This window comes from Centroberyx affinis, unplaced genomic scaffold (genome assembly GCF_046629955.1).
Source record: "Centroberyx affinis isolate AG114_WGS23_722 - 3 ecotype Tasmania unplaced genomic scaffold, CSIRO-AGI_Caff_v1 ptg003533l_1, whole genome shotgun sequence".
Classification (NCBI taxonomy): Eukaryota; Metazoa; Chordata; class Actinopteri; order Beryciformes; family Berycidae; genus Centroberyx; species Centroberyx affinis.
Genome location: NW_027281476.1, coordinates 335,600 through 355,625, shown reverse-complemented (window position 1 = coordinate 355,625; position 20,026 = coordinate 335,600). Strand labels below are relative to the sequence as shown.

Here is a 20,026-nt window from a genome sequence, read left to right as displayed (position 1 = left end):
CTGTCAGGTTTTGGGGGAGACAGGTGGAGAGGAGAAACGGAAAGGAAGCGACAGATAGAGAGAGAGAGAGAGAGATGGGGGAAGAGAAAGAGGACAGAGAGAGACAGAGGGTGACAGAGAAAGTGAGAGAGGGGCTGAGAGAGGCTAAGAGAGGGAGAGAAATACTTCTAATTCACAGAGACAGGCTGCGTTTCCGTGGCAACGTGGTTTCCATCGTAACAGCCCTGCTAAGGATGCCATTAGTGGTGAACAAAAAAAGAATGCCACTCACTGCTTGTATGTAGCGCACACACCACACACACACACACACACACACACAGATGAACACTGATACACACAGAAACAAAAAGGAACCATCCCCAACACGCATTCATACATCCCACAACACTAATAGACACACACAAGCACTCAAAATAATCGTGCATACATACACACACACACACACACACAAACCCACCCACACAGCGCTCAACAAAAACGACCCCCCTCCCTCCATGCAACTCTATGCAACCCTCCGCACTCACCGCATCACGCTGCCTCTTCCCCCATGCACTGCCCACACACACACACACACACACAAACACACACGAACACACACATATGAAATCTGTCTCACACCTGAGATCAAATCCCACCGTGGCCCCTATATACAATATGAGGGTCACGGCGTTCCGGCGCGCGAGCCGAGCGGCGAGGCTCCATCACGCCGCGGGGCACAGAGACTGCGAGGAGCGGCGAGCAGCCCTCCATATTGCTTCTGTTGATGCCCTCCGAGCTCCGAGCGTGGACTTCGGAGGCTCTCCGGACCTCTGACCGGTATCCGAACAGCATGTTGACGGCTAAGTACGCAGAAGGCGCGGTAATATTTCGGTGCCCGTCTTGCGCTGCTGACCCTCTGCGGGCATTTACATTTTAAGCGTTCAGCTGATGATAAGAGCAACAGTAGAGAAAGGTTCCATTTGTAAATCGCCAATGTTACATACAGCCGATAGTAGGGAGTGTGAGGATCAAAGCAACAGCACAACAGAAGTAACATTCCTGTGTTTCTACAATATTCAAGTTTCATAGAGAAAGGCTAGGTGGATAGGCAGAAAATGTATGTATTTATTTCTTATTAAAGCTAATACTTGTATTCAGAAGACATGATACTTTGGTATAGAAGGCATGTTGCTGACCCTTTGCATCATTACTCAGTGATGCTCAACAGCATCTGACAGAATAGAGGAGTTGACTGGTTCATATTTTGTGAGGAGGATGCAAAAAAGGAGTGGGGTTGTTTTATTCATCTATTTCCTAGTGAAATATGGGGGTGCATCTCTTGATTAATAGTAAGTAGAATAATGCCATACCTTCTCGTCCCCTGGCAGCAGGCATGTTGACTGCACTAGGGTAGGCAGACGTCATATTGCTAATCTTCTGCTTGCCTTTACAGCATAGGAGAAATTGTTGCTCTCTAATGCCTCATCTGAAATGCTACATATTATTGTAGGCTGTAAATTCTCTCCTTTTGGGTCTGAAAAAGCCGAAGTGAGTAAGTTAAAGAACCTATATGGTGTAATGCTAAAATGTGTAATGTGCACAAATGTACTCTGTGAGCCCTGATACTAGACAGCATGTTGATATTACTGTAGGCAGCAGGCATGTTGCTCACTCTCTGCTTTGCTCCAGGGCATGAGAGACAATAACCTAGTTTCCACTGCAGGGCCAAACAGCCAAACAGAGCTTGCTCATAACCTATGTCTCATGAACCTATGAATTTCAACCCAAAATAAAAATGTGATTCCTTTTGTACCTCATTGCCAACAGCCAAATAAACAAATGTTTAAAGCCGCTTCATTCCAAAATGAAATATCGACCATTTGAAAAGATTGACCGCTCATAAATTCTCTTCAAGTATTGGCGAAAATATGAAAATAAAACATATCATGGCTTATATGGGTTATATTTAGATGTTTTTGAAAGATTGACTGATGAATTTCAGGTACCAAAGCTTTTCCCTAAATTGATATATATCATTTTGAAATGAAATCCCTCATATAGCGCTGTAAATCCCACGCTGCGAACATTTACATTTGCTCACATCCCCTACAGCCCTGATAGGCTCCGCGATGCAAAAGTGGTTGCAGTCGCTCTCCCTTCAGCCTGAATTACTTGTGAGAATGTACTCAAACTCTATGGCCTGGATACACAGTGATTCACTTGCAGGCTAATACTATAAGGTCATCTGCTAAGGGTTCCATGTTATCAGGCCACTGATACTAGAGATCATGATCTTGATACCAGTATAGGCAGCAGCACATTGCCGACCCTCGGCAAGGCTCCGGGGCATGGGAGATGCTGTTCTCCATACAGGAACAGACTGTTGCTCCCATATATATGGGGCTGATACATAGTGGTTCACAGCCATATGGGTCAGGTGCATTGCTATGTACAGAAGGCACTGTATATATCCTTCGTAGAAAGGCAAGTTTATACGTAGACAGAGCACGTGGATAGGGAGGGGGGTTGTGTGTAGGTAAGCTCAACTGTGCGTACGTGTGTTTTACGGCTCTATCCATCATCAGCACAGATGCACAGGCAGTTCTGTTGACACTGTATTATACTACTGTATAAGTCAGCAAGAACATGTTTGGTAGGAATTATTTGGAAAATCTTGTAGTACTAAAACAGCATAGATATAGGGTGAATTAGGGTGATTGGACTCCTGGAGGTTGTAGCAAAGTAAAAAGTAACGCTTGTGCCCAGAGAGAGTTGAGTGGTTAAAGAGCAAATCAACACTATATTACATAAGGCAGAAAAGTGGATTTGCAGTGCACTCTATGGGTTGAAACCACAGAACTTGAATGGATAGAACGGTCCTTACGCTGTTTGTCATGGTAATTTGGCTAGTACAGCATAAAATGGCGATTATGGAATTTTAAGGGTTGCTATTGGTGACAACACTGGGCATTAAGGCCGTAAAGTGTGTCACACTTGCTTGAGAACTGTGCAGATGTGTCTGTTAGCAAACTGTCAAAACTCAACTGAAAGCTAATGTTAGTGACAAGGCTAATGTAGCTAACTGTACTTCCCTCTCTAGCTCCTCTAGTCAACATTAGCACGTTAGCAATCCACGGTTCACATATGGCTCCAGCGATCCAGGAATGTTGACTTGAATGGGAATGACTGTTCTCTCCATTCAAGTTCTGTGGTGAAACTTTCCAGCATGTTGCACTTCTGGCCACACCCCAACCAGTGATGTCAAAGCAGGTGTTTTGCATCAGCTGTCAAAGGCCCTTTAAGTCTGCTGCTCCTGAAGCCCTGTGTGTCCTCCTACCGGTCTAGGATCAAACCCTGCCAGAACTTTCTCTACTCTCTTTCACACTCTACTGTCCAACTGTCTAAATAAATCAAAAATACCAAAGGTGAGAGGACTGCCCACTCCCCTTTCTGAAAAGGTACTGCTTGTTATTTTCAAAAGCTACTGAGGTATCAATGTCTCTTGGCTCTTCAAAGTAAATCCAACATGATAAACAGGGGGTGTACATAACAGAAACACCACATTAAAAAGGACTTTAACTTTGAAGTAACTAAATCACAATTACAAAGGCAGCTACACGGGCGAATCATATTAAGTCGAAGGCCAATTAGCAGTATGTGCATTCTAATTGGCTGTGCCAGCTTTAAAAGACATCTGACAACTGCCACTTTTATACACAAAGTTTTTCAAAGTTTTCAAACTAACAAAGTTCCGAAGAGGCCAAATTGTCAGTCAATTTCACAAACTGGTATTTACGCAACACACCCACAACTTTGTGAAATTAGCACAAACTCTGAAATACAGAGTACATGCTATGGACATGAATTGTGTGAACATTACGTTCCACCACAAAATGATTATGTGACAGTAGCATGAATTGGACACGCCATTTTCACCTGTTCGTCACATGAAAACGTTAGCTAAAAGTTCAGGTTAGGCAACTAAAACAACTTTGGTTAAAGGCAGGCTTAAGGTTAGGGTTAGGTTTAGGCACTAAAAATTTAAGCTTCACTCAGTAGAAAGCTTCTTAGCATGAGTTGGGCAATGAGGCTCTCCTCCATATTTTGGACTCCGTTGCAACCAGGCACCAAGCAGGGTCTGTCCTTGTGTCAACAACAGGGACACACAATCAACAGGGGATCGCAGGGGAGGGGGGCACCAACCGCACCTCTGATAATTTATTCCTTCTAATCCAACCCCTTTCACAGCTGCTCCACAAGGGGGACCACTGCTGCCCTAGCATCTTTGGTCACAAAATTACCAAAAATCTGTTGGTCACGCCCAAGTGCGCTAGCGCCATGAACTCGCACCCTTGATTCACAAACTAGGGCCTGATGTCTGTTGCCAACTGAACATGGTGGTGGATCTGTAATGGCATGGGCAGCCATCTTGTGGGAGCCATTTGGTCCAATGATTGCTCTGAATGGTCGCACAACGGCCGAGATATATGAGGCCAGTTTACAGGACCAGGTGCATCCCACGGTGTGAACGCTGTTCCCTTATGATGTTCCATATTTCAAGATGATAAAGCCCCCCCCCACACACACTGCTAAACAAATTCGAGAGTGGGTTCACGAACACCAGGATGAACTCAAACACCTTCCATGGCCTCCAACATCACTTCAATATCCCACTGCACACAGTTCAGGACTTGTATGACAGAAATCCAAGGAGCATGGAAGCAGTTCTGAAGGCAAAATGTGGCCCTACTCCTTATTATCTACTTGATATTTGTATTGTTTGGTGTTTCCATTATTCTGTCCACTATATTCAGTATTTTGTTTTGTGTGGTCACATAAATCATGCTGTATACAGTGTTAGATATTCTTAAAAAGGTGATGCAAATTGGGGTCTCTTTTTTAGTGCAGTTATCTTTGTTGCTGGCATCACTTTCTAAGATAAAAGTTCAGCTGTGTTGCAGAATCTGCTTGATCAAATGTGGTGTGCGCTGTAGGTAGGTGCTACTATCAACTGGCCCTTAGCCAGAACAAGGTGAGAATACAACAGAAGTCTAAAGCTATTACTTACACACTCTTATCTACCAAAACGACCTTGGCGTAAGTTGGGGGAACTATACAAAGACGGTGCCACGACAGTATCAGCCGTGTCTGTACATCTGTGGCTGTGTATGTACATCTATCACTTGATTGGAATGATTGTAAATGTATTGGAATGACTCAGTGGGCTAAGGTGCATAATAAGTTTATGAAATGCCATATGAATAATTTTTGTAAAAATTCAAAAAACAAATGGAGAGAATGGGTTTATACGTGGTCTTATGTCTTGGTTGCCTGCGTATATATATATGGAGTTTGTTGTTGTTGTTGTGGTAGTTGTTGTCCTAGTACACGGCGTTCTGTGTATTAGCATAGTGCATTGTTTAAAAGCCCCCCTTAGCACCCAGCCGCCTCATGCCAATAAAAGTCTATTAAGCCTGTTTGACTTTGCTAATGCAAATCAGTCTTTGGCAGAGAACAAGGCAGCCGATGCTTCAGTCTGCTGAACAACGGCCTGACACAGGACTGATGTGGGAGAGAACAAATACATTAACTAATGCAAATAACAAAATACCCAGTGGTGATAGAGTTGTTATATTGATGATGACAATGATGCTGATGATGATGATGGTGATGATGATGAAGATGGTGGTGATGATGCTAATGATGATGATGATATTGAAGATGGCAATGGTGATAAAGATAATGGGATTGCTAACTGATGCAAATAACAAAATTCCCAGTGGCAAAGGTGAGGGTCGTTGTATTGATGATAATGATGGTGGTGATGATAATGATGATGATGAAGTTGATGAGATTGCTAAAAAATTTGCAGCTGTTACATGGGGATACAGCGAAATAATAGTGGCAGGAATGTATCAAATCAAAATACATCTATTTTGTATTTTCAAAATAAAGAGAAGACTGTGGCCAAACGTTCATAAACTAACCAAATCCTATCTACTGCAAAGTTAAAAACTCACACTGTTTTTTTCTGATGTATGATTCAGATACAGATTTTACATCATGCAGTTAAAGGTAAAGTCATGGAAATGGACAGGGTTGAAGGTATAAATCCCTTCAACACGGCGTCCTTTGCAATCTGCCCTTTGAGCCTCATTGACTACGTTTACATGGACTGCAATAATCCGACTATTGACCTTATTCTAAATAAGATTTCGATCAAGGTGTTTACATGAGTTGTTTATAGAATATTCCATTCATATTCCCGTTTACATGCTACAGAGCATAGTCCGATTAATGACTGACGCTCACATTACGTCCCTACGTCCTACATCCGAGTTTCCCTCTGGAATATAACCTGAAACCTGTCATGTTGCTACCATGGTAGGGACAAAATGTTGGGACTTCTTTTTAACGGTGGCAGTCATCTTTTCTTCTGTAAACAAGTTGCGCAACACTCACTGGAAGCTAGAGCATGCGTCGTCAAGCAGTTGGATTGCCGTACGTGAGGCAAAATGCTGCGAAAACTCCAATAGGACGTCACAGTGCGATTAAGATGTATACATGTCCACAATGCACTTCAATAATGCAACTAAAATCAGAACATTCCATGTCTTAATTCAACTATTACTTACTCCGACTGTAACCTTATTCAGGTTAAGGTAATCAGAAAATGCTGTTTACATGGCAGTGTCTTATTCAGAGTATTGTCTTAATCGGGTTAATATCGGAATATTGCAGTCCATGTAAACGTGCTCAATGACTCACAATGCATCTCTTCAATGATAAGCATGAGGAACCTGAACTCAGTGCCTTTGGTGTACAGCTTTATTCAGCAGCTATGAGCATAAAGTACCCAGACAAACAGAATAGTGTGAATGTTGTCAAACTCCTGAAAGCTGTTTCTATATGCTGCCCACTGCTGAGAGCATTGTACACTTCATTTTTTTCTGAGTTGGCACTACTAGACTGAACGGATTGCTGTAAGTTGTCAGCTGGTGAATGCGTATGCTGTCCACCGTTGTGGATAACGCGCGCCGGTTTCTGTGCTGACTTTGCAAGCTGAAATCACTTTGGCTGATAAATAGTTTTGTATTAGGGTGTACTGTAAGCAGAGGGAAACAGAGAAGACTAGTGGTGGTGCACTTCTACCTCCAGAACACAACTGATCCATGTGACTAGTTTATAATTTAATAAACTCAGTATATGTGTGACATCACTGAACGGTTCACATAGTTTTACATGTGTAAATCATTTTCTAAATGCCAAAAGCATTTTAACATTTTAGAAAAACACCATTCCCAAAAGTGTCTTGCTACAAGACATTACATTATCATTTTTCAGTCCTGCCAAATGCGAAATCCACAAAGGTAATTAAACATATACCAAATACATATAGAGTAAATACTCCCTGATGATGATGAATGCAAGGATAAAGATAATGGGCCAAACAGGTATTCAGTCTGTGTTTGTGTTTAGGTTTGCAATCTAAGCCTACATACTGCAGTGAAAGCATTCACATACTGTAAGATCAGCATCATACATGCTGGAGGTGTATTCATTTCCTTGCAGTATTGTCCATTCGTCATGTCTGACTCATACGTCTGTACTGTATCTCTATGTGTTTGTGTCTGTATGGATGGAGAGCGCTGGGCAGAGCGCCTGCCTGTCGACGTAATGGGACGAGTTGCAGGGTTGTGGGTATTTGCAGACAGACAGAGGGAGTGAAGAGTGAGGAGGAGGTGGTGTTTGCTCTAATTGAAGAGAACAAGGGAGGGGAGGGGCAACATTTACATTCATCACAGGAGCTCGCCTCGTCTCAACTCACATGACACGGGAAGGAGAGAGGGAGAGAGAGAGTGAGGGAGAGAGAGCGGGAGAGCAGTTGAGATAAAAAATAGAGAGGGAGAGACGCAACGAGACAGAATGGGGTTGAGCAAAAAGATCTTTTCTGTGTTTCTCTCTTTTTTTTTTTCATTCAACCCCAGGAACACTTGTGTGGCAATGAAACTGTGAACACTAAGAGGTGGATTTTCAAACAAAAGCAAATATATTGTAATCTTTTGGAGAACCATATTGTAGAATATCTTATCTATTAACTGCAATGGGTCAAAAAGCAGATAATGGTACAATAAAAAAGGCACTTTTATTTGTAATTAAAAGTCTTAGTATCAGCAAAATTATAACTGTATGCAATTTCTTCTACTCTCAAACAAATGTCAAAGTCGCTGATCTAATATGAGAATAAAGCCACAGGAATAGTGAGTCCTGCAACTGTCCAATAAAGCATAAAATGGCAAAAAATAATAATAATAATAAATATTTACAAAATAAAAATTAAAAAAGGAAAAGTGAGTCCACTCCTGTAGCTACATACTGGAAAAGTGAGCAGTGGAGCTCATAGTGGAAAATGTGCAAATGTACATCTGAGCGAGTGCATCTATCCATTTACTGTCACATTTCGCTTTACATCCTTTTGAAAGCCCACCTGTGTCTGTGCTGGTCTGGTGGGTCTATAGGGTGCTGGGCCTGTTTTCCCACCTGCTGTCTGGCTCAGGGTGGAAACCTGTGCTAACAAGGGTCAACTCAGATGGAAATAACCTCCGACACCTAAATAGATTGGATCGTCACCTGGGATAGGTACGCTTCTGTGTGCGCTTTGTTTGTGTGTGTGCACTGTATATGTGTGGGTGCCCAGATGTTGAAGCTGATATTATTTTCTATATGTGTGAGACAAAGTGAGTGCGTAGGGAGTTGCTGTGAGTGAGTGTGTGTGTGTGTGTGTGTGTGTGTGTGTGTGTGTGTGTGTAGGGCTGTGTCGTGTCGACGTGTGTGTTCTCATGGCTCTATCCATCAGCAGCACAGTTCTGTCTACATTGTAATATTCTTACACTGTAGGTCAGCAGGAACATGTCTGAGCATATTGGCCTGATGTATAGGTTACTGTGTGCGTGTGTGTGTGTATGCTTTGTAGTGGGGGGGGGTGTGCCTGCGTGTGTGTTTGCTTGTGTGTTGCGGGTGCGCACACGCGTGTGTCACAGCATGTGGCTGTGACAAGGGCCAGCTTGGCACAGCACTGGTGAGTAATTGACCGAGCACATCTTGTGGTCTTCACTCATGCTTTCCTTCTTCCGCATCCCTGCCTCCTTCCACCTCTCTCTCTCTCTCTCCTGTCTTTCTTGTTCTTTTCCTTCTCTCCCTCTCTCTCTCCTTCCCTCCTCTCTCTCTCTCCCCCCCCCCCCCCCTCCCATTCCTTCCCCTCTCTCTCCCCCTCCTCCCCACGCTCCGTTCTTCCATTGATAAAGGGCTCGCGATATATGTTCCACACAGGAGGCCGTGGGGGAAGCGGCGCATGGACAAAGCAAGGGCAAACAAGAGTAGGGGAGAAGAAAGAAAGAAAAGGATGAAATAAGAAAGAAGGGAGGGCTGAAGAGAGAGAAAGTTTGGACGACGTGGCAGAAAGAGGGAGGGTAGGAGAAAAGGGAAGGAAAAAAGGTAGGAAACGGAGAGAAATATTAGAGATGTGAGAGAAGGGCGGAGAGATTAAAGTGAACCACCTGGAAAGATCAGTGTATTCAGGGAGATGGAGATGGTCACAGAGAAAGAGAAAGAAAGTGAGAATGTGAATAAACAACAATACTTTCTTACTCTGCTCCTACTTTATATTTACATTTTTGGCCTTTAAAGATGCTGTATGTAGAATTTTTAAACATCAAGATATCATGATAAAATTAATCGTGATATCTTGGTATAATTACTGTAAACTAATGAGATCATGGTGGAGACAACTGGTAGCCTCCATCTCACCCCACTGGTCTTGTTAGTGCTAGTGTTTCTCAAAATTTCCCATAAACCCTGTTGCTTCCTGTCTTTGCGTCTTCCGTCACCTCCATTTTTTTTCCCACTCGTTCCACCATCTGCCACTGCTAGAAACTCAGGAAGCTTCAGCTCTGTTGGCGCAGCAAAACACAGCGTCCCTCTTCTCGTTTTGTGCCATAAAGCAATCCAGCAGATTTAGAGGCTGGTAGAGGCTGCCAAGCTTCTCAATGATGGTCTCATTTGTTTACGGTCATTATATTAATGTCTCAGAATGAATGTGGTCATGATTTATTGATGTTATGACACTCTTATCCAGAGCAGCAGTGAGTGAGCCTGTAAAGACTCAGTGTCTTACTGATGTTTTCGCGGGACACGCTGGCTTTTGCCGGGATTGAACCTGTGACTGTTCGCTTAAGTCTCTCTAAACGCTCCTCCACCATGTTCCAATGGCAGAAATGGTAACCAAGACAGAGACAGATAAGTGGACAGACAGAAAGAGTCGGAGGGGGAATGGTTGTGTAAATGGTTCCAGAGGTGGGTGTCCAGGTGACCCAGAGGGCACCGTGCCTCTGATCCCCTCATGGCAAGGGCAGTGGGGCGGTAATTAACCAGAGTCCTGATCTGTACTCTCCCTGTCCATATAAGCCCCATGCCTCTCCTCTCCTCTCCTCTTCCTCTCTCTTCCTCTCTCTCTGTATATATACTGTATGCTCTATGGAGAGAAGCACTGAGTCATCTCAGCCTATGAATAGATAGAGGTCCATTCCCTCTCCACCTCTGATTCAGGGCAGAGGCGGGGGGAGATAAGGCTAATAAGGGTCCCAGCACAGGGCCGGTGCCGCGTCCATTAGGGGATAAGAGGGGAGGATGGATGGCAGGGAAAAGAGGAGGGGAAATGGGGGGGGGGGGGAGCTGCTTCGGGGGCCAGGGGATGTAGGGAGTGGGGAAAGGGAGGGGTAGACTATCTGTGTCTAGAGGGAGACGTGGTGCGGGAGGTGGGGGCGGGGGGGGGGGCAAGGGCCTCATCCGGAGGGAGTCAGGAGACGCGAGTAGATCGGCGGGATAGAGGGGGAATGTGTGGCTGGTCCCGTACCAGCGGGACAGACAGTGAGAATGAAGGAAAGGAGGCCGAGCGGGAGGAAAGGGAGGGTGGGGGGGGGGGAGCTATAGAGCCAGAGAGGAGGTGACAAGAGGGGTGAAGGGGTGAGAAGTCATTGGGGGTGCTGCCGTATCCATAGAGACATAAGGATAGATTGATGGAGGAATGGAGGGATGGGGGATGGGGGATGGATGAGAATTACAGTACCTGGATGAACTGTTATACAATGAACGAATGAACTTTTGTCTCATTTATTTACGGAGGGTGCACTGCTGACAAATTCTCTTCAAGTTCTACTCTATTCTACTCTTCTATTCTATTCCTTTATATTCTAGTCTATATCTCAAGAGGACAAGAGAAGACAAAACAGCAGTGGCATCTGGGCATGGGGAGAAAGGGGGAGGGTGGAGGATGAATTGCGGGGGGGGGGGGGGGGGGGGGGGGGTGCTGAGGGGGAGGACAGGTGAGGGTGAGAGGGATGGAGGGGGGGAGGGAGGAGGGGAGGTGGAGGGTGGATTAACACCTGTACATCTGGTGTAAATCTGTCTGTCTGCCCCCCATGAGCTGCCACCAGGATGAACCAGACCTCGCCAGCCACATTCGTAATGAGAGAGAGAGAGGGACGGAAGGAGGAAAGGAGGGAGGGGGAGAAAGAGAGAAGGAAAGACAGGGAGAGACAGGACAAATTGGGGATATGAGAAGTGGAGCAAAAGGAACGGGTGGATGGAGGGAGGAGGAGAATGAAATGATAGGGAAACCAAACAAAACAGAGCAAGGGGATGAGCGATGGAGGGAGAGAGAGAGAGAGAGGCGGTGAAAGGAAGAGAAGCAACAGGGCAAAGTAGAGAGTGTGACAGCATGGCAGGATGATATGAGGGAACGAAAGAGGGCAGGAGATAACCGAAAGGCAATGAATTTGAATTGTTCTATTCCAAAATATATCCATTTGGGAAAAATAGCATTATTTGCTGTTCATTATCTAATATCTATAGAATATAGAGAATGCAGTGGGTAAAAGTGTCAGCCAAGGACTTCAGTGAACTAATACCCTTTAAAAAGCGGCATAATTTGTTTTCATTTTGTGTTATCAATCATTTTGTAAATAGGTGTCACTTTTTCCAAATGACAGGTTATTTCATTTGGAACAAAAAACGTATTTTTTCATTCTGGGGAAAAAAGCTCATAAACAGCGTATGTTAAAATGTCCATAGGAATGCATAACAGTGTCTAGACACGGAAAGTATTAAGAACATTTATTTTCCAATTTGGATAACAGTATTATGGCACAAACAAAAAAGCCGAGCCAACAGGCGGTGTTATGAACGTGACGAAGCATAAAAGATCAGGACGGAGGGATGGAGTGAATGAGGGTAAAATGGGAGAGCAACAGGGCAAAATGAGAGAGACTGAATTTGAGACGGAGGGAGGGAAAGTGAGGGAGTTGGGGGAGGTTGAGGTATAGAGAAAGTTACGGGGGTGAGTTTAAAAATGTCCACATTCTAAATGGGCAGAGTAAATTGAGACCGACGGGGGTGGAAAATAGGACACATAAATTTAGGACTCTCGATATTTTTCACTACATCCTCTCTCTCTCTCTCTCTCTCTCTCTCTCTCTCTCTCTCTCTCTCTCTCTCTCTCTCTCTCTCTCTCTTTCTCTCTCTGTCGCTCTCTTAAGAAAAGGGGAACACACACAGTCACATTTTCTAAACCAGGACAATAAGAAGGTAAGAAGGAACTACTATGAGAGAGAGAGAGAGAGAGAGAGAATACATACATTTTACATCGACTGTTTACAACACTGTTTATTGTTTACATCAAAGACAACCACAAATCGAAATCAATTCAATAAATCACTGAATATAAATTAAGCCATTACATCCACAAAGATAATTTCTCCGTCCTTTAAAGAAAATAATACACTTTTCATAATAAGAGAGAGAGAGGGACAGACAGATAGAAGGAAGCATACAGGGGGAAAAAATGAACAAAGGAAGCGAGGAAAGTTTAAAAAAAAAAAGAAAAAAAGCAAAGAGAACAAATCAGAGATGAAAGGATGGATCAGAGAGCTGTTACCGGGGGTTTAGTGCCCTTTACCGGACACAACAAAATCCATGAACCAACTAAACAATCGGGGGAGAGAGAGGGGAACAAAAAGGCGAGAGAGACAGAGACACAAAGAGAGAGGCCGAGCCAAACACACAGAGAGAAAGGGACAGAAAGAGAGGAAACATCGGGCGCTCTCGTTTAATTCTCTTATCGTTTACAAATGCTCCTAATTGCGTCTATGTTTTAGCGCGGACGCGGTGCTGCCAAGCTGAACAGCACATTACATTAATAGAGTACAGGACCTCGGTGATTAGTACAACAATAGGTGCTATTGTAGGACATTAATTGGGAATATAAATGCAGGCACATTTATGTTCAACTCACTGGATTCCAAAACCCCCTTAGAGGAGGAAGGGAGTGTTCCGTACACAGGAAACGATGCCTGAACGAGTCTTTATTTTTTTTTTCTTTTCGGACCCAAAATTGACGAGTCTCGTGAGAGCGAGAAAAAAAAAAGGCCCGTTCCACCCCCCACCCCCTGAAATTAGGGGAAGCGTGAATGCAGGGGGAACATGCTTCTTCGGGAAAATGAGGCACGGGCCGTAAATTGCTCCGGCGAATTCACCCCTGCGCCGTGATTAAATGGTTCAATTGGCTCGCTTCACGAAAACACACACACACACACACACACACACACACACACACACATCGACGCACGAATACACACTCATACACACATACACCTCCACAACAGTTATCCCTGGACACCGTTCAACACCAATTCAACACTATCATTGGGCCCATTTCCTCTGAAGAATTAGCACACGTGTACACATAAACATGACCACACACACACACACACACACACACACACACACACACATACAAAGGAACACTTGTGCTCCGACACAAAAACTCTCTCTCTCGCTCTCTACAATAGGCTTAGACACCCACGTGCAAACACACACACACACACATCTAAAACAATGAAAGCCTGAATTATTCGGGCAAAAGTTAATTGATCACATCCTGTTGTTTTGCTCCTCGTGAAGCCTGGAGAGAAGATGGCAGAGAGCGGCCTTATTTGTGTGTGTGTGTGTGTGTGTGTGTGTGTGCGTGTGTGTGTGTGTTCACCTTAGCATGTATCTGCATGTGCATGTGTGATGTTACAGTGAGAGCTTTGGCATCCGCAGAGAAGGGCAGAGGGAGGTGTTGTTGCTGCAATAGCAATTCATTATGGATCTTGTTAAGCTTTGTTTATATAACAGTGCCATCTATTTAATATTCACACATTAGGCTAATTGTCCTTGTACCACATGTCATACGTTTATGAGAATGCATGGGTACGTGTGCGTTTATGCCTGTGTGTGTGTGTGTGTGTGTGAGAGAGAGAGAGAGAGAGAGAGTGCAAAACGTGATTCATATCGGATTAGTTTGCCTCGGGTCATCAGGGTTGGCTGCTTTTTCCTGTTTGCATTAATTGCTGACGCTCTTACATTTAAACCCTATGCGGGAAGGGATGCTATCTCCCTCCCAGTCTAGCGGCGGCCTCCACACACACACACACACACAGATGAGCTCGCTGTTCATATTGTGCGGGGGGGCCCAGGGGTGATCGGCGACAACACACAGCTATTTGTACCACTACAAAGCCACACCTTCCAGACAAGCCGGGGGAAACAGCTCGCCGTGTCTCCGTAATATGAACATTAGCCAAAGCTTTAGATCGCACTGATTGCTGTGGTCCAACAGACATGATGAGAGGCAACAATCAGGGTGGTGCTGGAAACCACTACAGACAAAAGACTGGCAGCTACGGCCATGTTGGCTAGGTAACAACACACACACACACGCATATACGCACACACACACACACACACACACACACACCCCATGAAATTGTTGGACGCCTTCCCTCTCTCGTCTCGCTCTCCTCCTCCTTTATCTCGCTCTGTCTTTCACAGATGTGGCTACAGCTGCGCTCTATCCATCTTTCCTCTCCTCCTTCGCTCCCCGTTCCTCCTCCGTTTTACGCCGCGGTCCCCCCCCCCCCCCCCCCCCCCCCCCGAGCAAAGAGGCAGCTTCTCCTTTTCACGTAACGGCGGCTACGGCGGATAGATGCCGACCCACCCGCCGCCGCTCTCTCCATCACTCTGTCTCTCTCTCTCCCTCCGTCGCTCTCTCTCTCTCTCCGCCGTGCGGCCTATGCACTCAATGCACTCATCCTCTTACTTACCGCCCCAACCTCCCCTCACCAATCTCGCTCATTGATATAGATGCGAGTGCCCTTTCCCTCCATCCATCTCTCTCTCCTCTCCCTCTCCTCGCCCTCCACCTTCTTCTTCATTCCTTGTTAATGCCGGAGCCACCTGGCTTCCCATCCCTTCATCCATTTACCACCCTTCCTCTCACCCATAGTCCACTTTTTCTCCACACTAGCAGTAACTATATAGCTGTCTCCCACTAGCAGGACTGGTACAGATGCCGCCGCTGTAGAAGTCCCACTTTTTTACTGCTGAGCAACTGCTGCGGCGTTGCTCCATCCCCAAGAGAAACTGTTCAGAAAAGGCCCGTTTTGTTCTCCTTGCAGATGTCAGAAGCTACACGGAGCGGTCTGATTGACATGAGAGACATTTTGCGTTGCGATATTCTGCTTCGCTCCTGCTGTACGCCATTAAAGAAAGAGTGGTCTGCAATATTAAAGCCGGATAGATACAGGATAAATGCATGAAGCGGACTTTTTGCAATGGCTACCACTGCAGACGCATCTCCCACCAGCGATAACTACAGTACTGCTGTCTCATCACCATAAATACCGAGTCAAACTCCTTGTAGATGCGTATGTGAGGAGAACATTTTTTTTATTCTGATTCTGATTCAACTTGACTCTTCACACTGCACTCGTCCACTCCAGAGGGTACATTTTATGGAATTATCTTGTACCGTTCCTCCTATTTCCGTTCCATTCAGCCCGCACCAGAAATCAAAATGCTGTATTCTCCTCCCTCTGTGTCTCTCTCCGTTATCATCCCCCTCTGTATGTGTAATGAAAAGGGAAGGGTTGCCTTGCCAACTGCAATGGCAGTGTTTGGCCTTCGGTTTGTATATGCGTGTATGCGTGCGTGCGTATGAATGTGTGAGCGCGTGTGTGTTTGTGCGTGTATGCGTGTGTGTGTGATGGAGCGAGCGGAAAGATAAACACCTCATATTGCAATCCCTATTCCCCCATCTCTGTCTGTCCATTTCCTTGAGCCGCGCAGTCTGAAAAAAATAAAAATAAAAAAAATAAAATAAAAAATACATCCCGCTATACCTCAATTTTCCTTAAGCTCTCTAACCCGACCTTTCATTTTATCTTCCACAATTACTCTCTCTCTCTTTCTCTCTATCTCCGCTCTCAGTATCAGAGAGGTTTCTCCTTCCTCTCTTTCTCTCTGTATCTCTCTCTCGCATTCAGAGAAGTTTTTCTTCTTTCTTCTCTCTGTCTCACTCTTAAACTCTCTCTCCTTGCTTTCTTCTCTCTCTCTCTCCCTCTCTCTCTCTCTCTCCCTCCCAGTCTGAACTGTGTCAAACTCTGTCTGCTCAGCTTCCGTTGACTCAGCCCTGGAACTTCTCGTCCTCTACCCTCATCTGTCCGTCAACCCTAGGCAGCCTCGCCTGAACCCCAGCGCACCTGACCCGCCCCTTGCCCTGCCAGAAACCCTTCAAACACCCCCTGCCTGAACGACTGGTCCAGTCTTTTTTTTTTTTTTTTTTCACCCTCTCCTCCCTGCCACTCTTTCACTCACGGCTGAGCCTCTTCCTCCCGATCACATTCTCACCATCTCTCTCTCTCTCTCTCTCTCTTCCTCCCTCCCTCTGATCCTCCTCTAACGTGTTTCCGCCGCTCCATTGTCTCAGCCCATTAGGCAGACACAAATCCGTTTGGAGACAGAGCCTCAGTGCAGCCCCATCCGTCCTCCCTCTCTCTCTCTCTGTCTCTCTCCCTCTCTCTCTCTCTCTCTCTCTCTCTCTCTCTCCTGGGCCCTCGGTGCAGCCAGGAGGAGGCTCTCAGGAGAGGCGAGACTCTGGCTTGTGGCCTGGGAAATCCATTTAAACCTCTGCCACAAAACGGCGCTCTCTTTTTTCCCGCCGCACTCCCGGTGCACTCTGGTGCACTCTGGGGCACGCGCGCTTAATGAATGATGCCTCCCTGCATGCACTCACACACACAAACACACGCAGAGACACACACACATTCCTCACCACCACCCCCCTCTGGCCCTTCTCTCCTCCCTTCCCTTCCCTTCCTCTCCTCCTCCTCCTCCCTCCACCCCACATCCCTGCATCTTTATGAGCAATAAAACACAAACATAAATTTTCACATGTAGCGTAGCCATACGCCAGGAGGGCAGTTGGAGTGCCGTAAAAGATTTATATGCTTTTAAGATATATGGCGGCGGGGGGGGTCAGTGACACATGTGTGGCCGCAGCGCCGGGGCAGAGGGAATGGAAATTGGAGGAAGTGGAAAAGAAGGAGTGTTTGTGTGTGTGTATCTGTGTGTGCACATGTATACGCCATTGTGCATGGGTGTCTGTCTGTGTGTGTGTGTGTGTGTGTGTGTGTGTGTGTGCGCCCGCTTGGAGGAGCGAGTCTAAATGGGATTGGACGGTTCCCTGCCATTTCTCTCCTCGGCGCGCTAATGAGAAGGAACAGGGAGAAGAGCTTTAGTGGTGGCCGCTGGCCCCGCCGTGTCACTGCGACTCACGTCTCTGCTGGTACAGCGACCTGTTGACACAGAAGGTCGGCGGACGAACGGGCGGCCGAGGATGACGCGGAGACAGGGATAGCTGAGATAAGGCCGATCCCGCCGAGGCCCCTAATCAAACCGCGACGAGCCGGTTCCCGACAGCGGGGGCCCGGCCGCTGTCGTCAGCGACTTCGTTAGAGTTTGGCGTTCGAAGCCGAAGTGAGTAGTAGTGAGTTTTTCTTTCATTTATCTTTTTTTAATGCAGCTGGATTTATTCACAAGTTCACAAGTAGCCTACCAAATAAAAAAGATGATTATCCTGTAAATAAATAAACCGGAAGTGGGTCCAAAGTCCAGCAGCAGCAGCAGTGGGCAGAGTTAGCGGTATGGAGTCCAAGCCTGGATCCCAGGCGGACGCAGATAAAGCAAGAGCAGATTGCTTTATCCCATTAGGCAAGGCTGGGAGTGAATAGGCGCAGACCGAGCTCTTGTTCTGGTGCTATCTCCTACTGATCCAGTCTCTGGCGCCACCACTGCTGGCATTTTTGTCTTCCAAGCCAGCTGCCCCAGCTTAGCCCGCCTGTCTGTCTGCACCCAGACTTAATACTGATGCAGTATGGTGGTAAGAAATGAGATGAGAGAGCCTTTGTTGCACCCAAACAACTCAAAATTACTTCTTTTTTTTTTTAGCAGACTATTGTTTTCAAGGAGACAATGCAACAGAGAGCGGTTGGAGTTAAATATGCAAGGCACTTCTAAAGCGCATTTTTCTCGCTTTCAAACACACACACAAATGTACCACAGACTGAAACATGCTTTTATTTGGCTGCCACCATGAAGGTGAGCCATGCTGAATCCAAACCAAAACCCAAACAGCTACTGCTGCGATGATATAACTCGGCCCAGTTCTTATGACAAACTATGGTGAAATTAATAATGAGACTGAACTAATGAATGAATTAAATTGAATGAATTAAAAGTACAAGTGTGGTTTGGTTTGATTTTGTGAAAAATGCAATAATGACACATACACACATCCAGATTGACGTTCTGAGTGGAAAAATGCACAATCAGTATTGGCTTATTTTTTTGCGACAACCTTCAAATTACATTTTCCTACACTGGCAGCGATCACATAGAAGTGTAGTACACTCTTGTGCTGACCAACACTTGGCTGCCACTACCAAGGTGAACCCCTCTTCATAATATAACACTCAGACACCCACACACACTGTACCTCCCTGCACACACACACAATTACTGCAAATGGGGACAACATCTGTTTTCACAGAACTAATACTGTTTCAAAGTGTAACTAAGAACAGAAGACTTTGTGCGTCCTACCTTGGCAGCCATGATCATGGAGGAGCCCCCACGCACCCCCAGGATGGGGATGTGGGTCTGGGCCGAGATGAAGTCCAGGATCTGGGCGATGGCCTCCTGGTCGGTGTCGTCCCCGAACACCACGCCCTGCAGCCAGTGCTCCGTCATCAGGTCGCAGATGCTCTTGATGATGCTCTTCGGGTCCGTCTCGTTCATGGTCAGCACCTCCACGTTGGGCGCCATGTGCAGGAAGTCGTCCTTCTCCCGGGCCCCGGCCAGCGCCACCTCGCTAGAGTTGCCCACCAGCACCACGGCGATGCTGAGGCCGCGCAGCATGTTGGGCAGGGCCAGGTGGTGGGGGGGGGGCTGCGGGATGGGGACGTAGTGGCCGCCGCCTCCCCCGCCCTTGTCTCTCCGCGAGTGGCAGGCCGGCGGCAGGTGGAGCAGGCAGAGCAGCAGGAGCAGCAGGGAGAGGCAGAGCGAGGCGCTGGTGGGCCGGTGGAGCGACGGCGGCGGGGGCGGATGCAGGGGTCGCACCCGTCTCTCTTTCTCCGGGGGGGCCGAGGGGGCGGCGGAGGAGGAGGAGGAGGCCCCGGGACGGTCGCGAGGAGGGGGGGAGGAGGGGCCGCGGCGGCCGCAGACAGGCATGGTGGAGGAGTGGGAGAGTAACACCTGGAGAGAGAGAGATAGTGAAAGAGGAGGGACAGAACAAAGAAAGAGAGAGCAGAGAGTCAATAAAGCAGAGAGAGAAAATAAAGAAAGGCAGAGAAAGTGGGAGATAGAGAGACGGAGATAAAGAGGTTAACATAGCCCTGTGCAACATTGACTGCCTAACGTGAATTGCCAAGAGGCTACATGTATAACATGAATCAGTGCATATCAATGTCAGTCCACAGAAATGGGGCAATGGAAGGAGAGAAAGAGGGAGGGAGAGAGAGAGAGAGAGAGTTAACAACATAAAGAGGGAAACCTTGCGGAAAAGGAGGCTCTAAGCACATGAAGAGGGATGGGAGAAGAGGTTGCACTTGAC

General features: G+C 46.4%; 1 protein-coding gene across 1 annotated transcript in view; it reads right to left on the bottom strand.

Annotated features, from left to right (window-relative positions):
- Window positions 1-19,212, bottom strand: part of grin2ba (glutamate receptor, ionotropic, N-methyl D-aspartate 2B, genome duplicate a) — a 77,972-nt gene extending 58,760 nt beyond the window's left edge. Inside the window, exon 1 of the mRNA XM_071539929.1 lies at window positions 19,018-19,212. Coding sequence (XP_071396030.1) covers window positions 19,018-19,212 — 195 coding nt within the window. The remainder of the gene's footprint in view (window positions 1-19,017) is intronic.
- Between the last annotated feature and the right edge of the window lie 814 nt (window positions 19,213-20,026).